The sequence below is a fragment of the Solanum lycopersicum genome, chromosome 10 (assembly GCF_036512215.1).
Source record: "Solanum lycopersicum chromosome 10, SLM_r2.1".
Lineage (NCBI taxonomy): Eukaryota > Viridiplantae > Streptophyta > Magnoliopsida > Solanales > Solanaceae > Solanum > Solanum lycopersicum.
In genome coordinates this window covers 41,286,942-41,294,054 of record NC_090809.1, presented here as the reverse complement: position 1 = coordinate 41,294,054, position 7,113 = coordinate 41,286,942, and the positions used below count along the sequence as shown (strand labels likewise).

Genomic DNA, 7,113 nt, shown 5'->3' with positions numbered 1-7,113 from the left:
TGGTACCTGTTTGCCAGTCGGTGACAATGGTTGACGAAGCCTCGCTGGTCGGTTCTCCTTCTCTGATGGCGGCGTTAGCCTTGCCGCCGATCTTTGTTACCTTGGTGGCGGCTTTACGCTGTCTCAGGTCCTCCCACCATTCTGGGTAGCCAATGAGCTTAAAACATCCTCCCTTGGTGTGTTTGGTTCCTCCGTAGTGGCTGCATTTAAGGTGAGTTTTGTCCTCTCGCCGGAATGAAGAATCTGACCGGCTAAATGAAGAATCTGACCGGCGTTGAGTGACAAGACCACTTCCGATCTCTGAGGGACCTCGTTCCAGTGATGAGTTGCCGGTCATTATACCACGACGAGCAATTTCTTGTCTGATGGTGGCATATGCGGCATCAATGGTTGGAAGGGGATCTAAATTCAGAATGTCTCATTTTTCTTTGTCAAGTGAATCATTCACACCAGCCAGAAACTGGTACAGCCTTTGTCGTTGTATAAACGAGTTGAACAGTGTGATGTCTTCTGCACATTTCATTGGGTTCGGCATTCGTCTATCGATTTCTTTCCAGATGGTATTTAATTTGCTAAAATACACCTCTATCGTGTCTATCCCTTGTTTCATAGAGGTTGCCTTTGTGTTCAGATCATAGATCTGCAATTCATCTCTACCGCTACTGAGTAGAGTTTCGATGCCTTTCCATAAATCTCGGGCAGTTTTGTAGTCCAAGAACTGATTCACGAGATCTCCGTCAATATTCTCGATGATCCACGAAAGGACCATCGAATCTTTTTGAGCCCATTGCTGGTATCCTGGATCGTCTGGTGAAATGGGGTTGACGATGATGTGATTGAGCCTTCCCCGGCCACCAATTGCTATCTGCATCAGTTTACACCATTTGGTGTAATTGGTAAAGTTCAATTTTTCCGCGACTCGCACTGTTTGTGAAGTCCCTGGTTCGATGTTGGTTGAATTTTTGTTGAGTGTTTGAAACATTTGAAACAGTTGTTGCATATGTTCCTTAGAAATAAGCTGGTTAGGATTTTCCGGTGGGTTTTCCGATGGGTCTTCCATTTCGGTAGATCCCGGTAGATGATGAGTACGAAAAACCGTCGAAGATCGACCTTATGGCTCTGATACCATGTTAAAATTACATAAATAAAGAGAATAATTTTAGGTTAATTTTCTGTGTATTACTCTTGTGAAAATACTATTACATTTATATAGGTAAGATGGAAAGAAATACGGAAGCAGATAAGGAAATGGCTGTACAGGATATATTACTAACATAATTAGTCTATTTTGTTCCTATAATTATTCTGCTAAATATGGATATTTTCTACATAAGTCATACACAGACACTTAAAGTTGTCCGCATATTTCACTTAGACACCTCAAGAAAGGTTTGTACCTATTAAACACTTATATTGTTCAAAATAAAAATCTATTAAACATTTTTGTTGACATGGCAAAGAAAGTGCACCACACATTTATTGAGCGCGTGAGAGGGGTATTTTAACGATTTTTTTTATCTCTCTTCTTCTTCTTCCTTCTTAAAGAGTAACTTTTCCAACCCTACCACCATTTTCAACATTTTAGAAGAGGGGAATCATGATCAACCAAAATAACTTAATGAGGAAAGAGAACAAGAAAACTGCAAAGAAATACAAAAGAGAAAGAAAACATACAAAAGAATCATGAGGTTAGCTAGTGAGATCAGTTGTTTTATCAATTAGATCTGTCATTTTCAATCGATCACCTCATCGGAACAATCCCATCTAAATTGCAATAAGTAATTTTTTACCAGCAATTACACAAGACCCACAAAAGGAAACAACTAAAAAGATCCAAAACAAGTTAAATCACACTTGATTTTAGGATTCAATGGGCATTACAGAAAATTGAATCTTGGTTAATAAATTCCATTAACTTAATTTTTCCGGCCATGGTGGGTAAAAATTCATAAATTTTCGACAAAACCCTAATTATCCTCCTTGTACCAACATTAAACAGAGAAGAATGTTATTGTTTAAGGGGTGTTAAAGTTGGAATGACGGTGGAGGAAAAGAAGGAATTGCCATGGGAGGGTGGGTTATTTTTTCTTTAGAATTCTTTTTAATTTTTTTAATTAGTTAAATAGATCAAAATAGTTGTCTTTTAAAGTTTCATTTTTTAAATAATTTTTTGGACTCAAATACCACGTGTCATCATTCAATTTGTCATTCTGTCATGTCATCGCCATGTCATAGCGAATGTATTACACACATTTCAGTTTTTTTGTTGATTAACAAAAATATGTCCAATAGGTATTAATTTTAAGGGGCATAGGTGTTCAATAGGTACAAAGTTTAGTTGAGGTGTTTAAATGAATTATGCGGACAACTTTAAGGGGTCGTCGATGACTTAAGCCGATTTTTTTCTAGCAACGACACCCTTTCTTCATGACGTTAAAAATAAGTATTCATTTGTTACTTGTTTACTTTAGAAAATCAGGTAATAAATTATTTCTTAATTCCTAATTCACTCTTATTATTAATTTTGCAAATGCAATTTTCAAAATATAAAATTTATTATTCTAATAGAATTGTTAAGTGATATATCAAATTAATATGAACAAGTAAAGATGTAAAGATGGACAGAAAAAATAGAAACTAAAAGTTTTCAGTTTAAATTTTTTAAAAAAATAATATGACATGAATCCGATTAAAAGTGTGCACTTTGCATATTGTTTAAGAAATTAAAGAAACTATGATTTGAAAAATAATTTAGAAAAATAATTAATGTTAAATGTAATAATAGAAAAAAATGTCTATCTCTTAATATATTAAAGTAAAAAAACAAAAAAATGACAAATAATTAAAAATTATTTAAATTTTACTGAATAACATAAAAAAATAAGAAAAAAAAAATGTGACATGACATCCAAGAGAGAATAATATTTCTTTGTGTCAAATACATTTTGAGAAAAATATGTAAAGTTAAGTGATATTGGTTTTAAAAAATTTATAGGTAATATTACTAGGTAACTTCTGAAACATGAATAACTTTCTAGAGAAATTACTCACAATATAATTATTTTTCTATCTAAACTAAGCAATCCGAACCTAAGATTTCACGATTATTTTTCTCTCCAAAATAGTTGATCCGAGCCTAAGATTTCTCATTAACAACATAAAGATTTGACCGTTAAAAATTAATTAGTTTTGACTTGAAATTTGCATATACTTATTGGGTAAACGTATTTAGAACGCTTTTGGCCAAAATTAAATATTTTATATATGTACTTATTTATTTTTTCAAAACTAAACTATTCTTTCTTTAATATATGCACATGTTTATCATATCTCTTGTAAATTGAAAATCATGCCTAATAATTTTTTGTTGAAGTTTCTTTCAAGAATTTTATTTTTTATTTTTACACACAAAAAAATCCTTTATTAGACCATATATATCACCCCTTATAGTGGCTCGATGCTTGATTATATGTTAATAATCATGTTAAAATATGTCATCTTTAACATCATCTTTTATTCAAACAATATTAGTTAAAATTTCTTATAGGCATTTTCAAAAATAGGTTTAGTTGAGATTATTATTTTTCTCTATAAATTTTATATTAAAAGTACACTAACTATGATTTCTTTTCACGATTTAACTTAGAACGCTTTAAGAAATTATTAGATAAATTATCTATATGCATACTTGTTTTTCCATTATTCCATTATTCTCTACCAGTTTTAAAATTTTTCAAAATCTCTTATTTTACTTTCAAACCCCCCAAAGCTGGATACGTAAATCCTAACTCTCCAACATCAATATTTATCCCTTTCTTATTTCATTTCACAAATCTCTCCTTATTTTTAGTCATACAATTATGATAGTTATTTTCTCATTCACATTTGAAATTCAAAAGCAGTCTCTGTTATGTATGTTAAGGATATTTTTAGATATAAATTTTAAAAATGATATTTATGAGGCTTTACTTCAAAACTTATAATAAAATAAAATGAGTGAACTTCAAATTTTCAACAATAAAACATAAATTAGAAAAAAAAGAACAAGTAACAGTAGTAATTATTATTTGGTAATAAATTATATAATATTTGTTAATTTTTCATAATTTGAGTTGGTTATAAACTCTAACAACTAATCATTTATTGAAATTGATTAGGATTCTTATATTATTATTTATTTTTTCCGTCGTCTCATAATAACATTAGTTTCAGTTTCATCAAAATTTCGTTAAGTCTAATATTTACCTCTTTTTCATGTGTTTTTCATAATCATATTTCTTTAATGAATTGTGTTTGTTCATATATTTAATAGATAGCTTAATTCTTATTTATTGTAATACATTTATAGATACACTTTATTTCTGCTAACATATATCCTTCTTTCGCAACCTTATTGTCTCGGATACATTATTATCAACTACAAAATGATACATTATGTAAGTTATACATATCTTTGAAGGCAAACTACACATACTTATCAATTTTGTCACGACTGGAATCCAGACCCCAGACGAGACCGGCGTCGTTGACCTCTCAGAGGTCGCAAACAAGCCTACTTACGTCATTCTTACTTTACATAGGTTAATTTTAGCGGAAAATTTGAAATTTTTTATTCATTAATCATACTTGTTAAACATTCTTTATATTTCATAATCGTTCATCATCAACCATCTAACAATTAAGAGATAAGCAACTGAAAGAAATAATTCATTAAGTATTAATTGTATATCGGTCAAAATAACCCCAATACAAAGTCTGAACCAAAACAGTAAAGAAACACTAGTGGAACATGCTCCACTAGCTCAACTCTAAACTACGCTAGAATGTAAAACAGTAGCATCCTCGAAGGCATGAGGACCTACAAAACTCCGGATGAATGCTGACGTCCGGATAGCTGCAACAACGAACCTGTAGCTCTACCGTCCACCTATGTCTGCACCTAAAAGTAGATGTTTGTATGGAATTAGTACACACTTGTACTAAGTATGGGTATATGCAAGCATACACCAGGGACATGCATGAGAAAGAATAGCTCTTTCCGAACAACATGATTTTTTTGAAAGTCAGGTCAGTGGACTTGCCAAATTGAGATTGGAAAAATTATGCCATGAGAGTGACATGCATCATTATCATTATCGTACTACACACAACACATAACATCTTCATATAACACATAACATATAAAACATAGTTTCTTTCATATTTTTCATTCATATACCATGAGACCTTATTATCATAGACTTAACCTTAAGACTTTCCAAAATGAGGGCTCAACATATGGGACCTCAACTAGGGAGCCTTCTTTAGCAAACACAGAGTCTGCTTCATTTCTTCATACGTATTTCATTTCAATTCATTCATAGGCCAGTGAGAACACCAGCTATACCTAGGATGTAGTTTAAGACTTTCATCGGGTTTGCTGTGCAATGATCAGGAATAACCTAATGTCATTACCTGAATCTAGCTCACCTTTTGATTATCCTATCCCAACACATTAGGTATCATTCATTTCTTTATATGATTCATTTGAGGCTGGCCTCATTCATTCATTGGGAACTTTCACTTTAACCGACATACATCATGTGAGCATCATGAAATCCAGTGTCTTCCCCACACCGAAAAGAGGTGGAATCACCGGCCAAAATGATTCAATAAGATGTTAGCGTATATGGAAATTTAACCCCGCCAGACCCCTATAGTGGCAATATAGGTTCAAAGATTAGGATATGTATGGAGACCCATACCCGGCAAGCCGGACAGTCTCATCTCATGAGAGTTACGTGAACCTCCACCCTTCTCGAAAGAAGGCATCACCACTCATAGCTAGCCTATCGGTGCTCAGTATAAAGTTCCATTACATTCAACTCATACATCATGGAAGCTGGCTTCTAGTATGAGGACATCATAGCTCAATAGATGATTTCTCATCTCATCATTAGTATTAAGTGTTTTAAACTCAATATTTTCATTAGAGTGTTCATAGAGACTGGTCTCTTCATTATCTTACACTCTCATTGGTGAGTACGTATTGGTAACATTTACTTAGGCTCATTTGATTGCTCTCATCATATACATTAGCCTCACATCATGATAGTCACCACATTCTTCATTATTAGCCCCTTTATTTTTCATAGTTACTCACCTCTTATTACGTGAACGTTCATTTCTTCATTTCATAATTCATCTCATCATATGCCAATGCACTTGGCCATTTAGTATATCTTAAACTCATACTTAATCCTCCTAAGGTTCATCATTTCCTTACGTTCATCTTAGGTTCACTTAATTTTTGAACGTATGTTAGACTTATGTGTCTATGCATACAAGCCATGGGGCTTCATTCGTAGTTCGTTAAGTGATTCTTATTTTCCTAAGATCATGTATTACAAGACTTATGTATCTTGTATATATACCAAGATCTTGATTTTTGATCTAAGTAGATGGCATTATTCTTGAATATTTTACTCACGTATGACTTTATGTATCAATACGAAGGTTTGGGTACGGGAACCCAAATCTTGAATCACTTGGATATCATTATATTTTTCATTGATTTTATTTCTAATGTTCATAATATTAGAACTCTAAATTAAATCTCAGCATTTTCATGAATTAATTAATTCTCTATTTTAATTAGAATTCTAAATTAAATCTCCATATTCACATAAAAGAATTAATTTTCTATTCTAGTTAGAATTCTAATTTAAATCTCAATATTTACATAAAAGAATTAATTTTCTATTTTAATTAGAATTCTAATTTAATTTTTTTTTCCCCATTAAATTCGCCTCATTGGGGAGGTTGTGGGTTCGAACCCCCACAACCCCCTTATTTTTCCTCTCTTTTTCGCTGAAGAGGAGGCTGTGAGGTGGTGGGTTCGAACCCCCACAGCCCCTCTATCTTTTTTTTTTCTCTTTTTTCGTACACTGCTACAGTCATTGAGGTCGTGGGTTCGATTCCCATGCCTCACGTTTTATTTCTTTCTATTTTGTTCTTTCCCTCGCGTGTACATGGAGGTCGTGGGTTCGAATCCCACGCCTCTCATTTAAATTTCCTGATTTATTCCCTTTCTCCTCTCCCCCAGGTCGCGTGTTCGAGCCCTGTCCCCAACAA

General features: G+C 32.9%; 1 protein-coding gene across 1 annotated transcript; it reads right to left on the bottom strand.

Moving 5' to 3' along the window:
* Positions 1-418: 418 nt before the first annotated feature.
* LOC104649767 (uncharacterized) lies at positions 419-1,060 on the bottom strand. Its single transcript, XM_010329312.1, has one exon. It carries the CDS (start codon positions 1,058-1,060, stop codon positions 419-421), a length of 642 nt encoding a protein of 213 aa, XP_010327614.1.
* Positions 1,061-7,113: the final 6,053 nt, after the last annotated feature.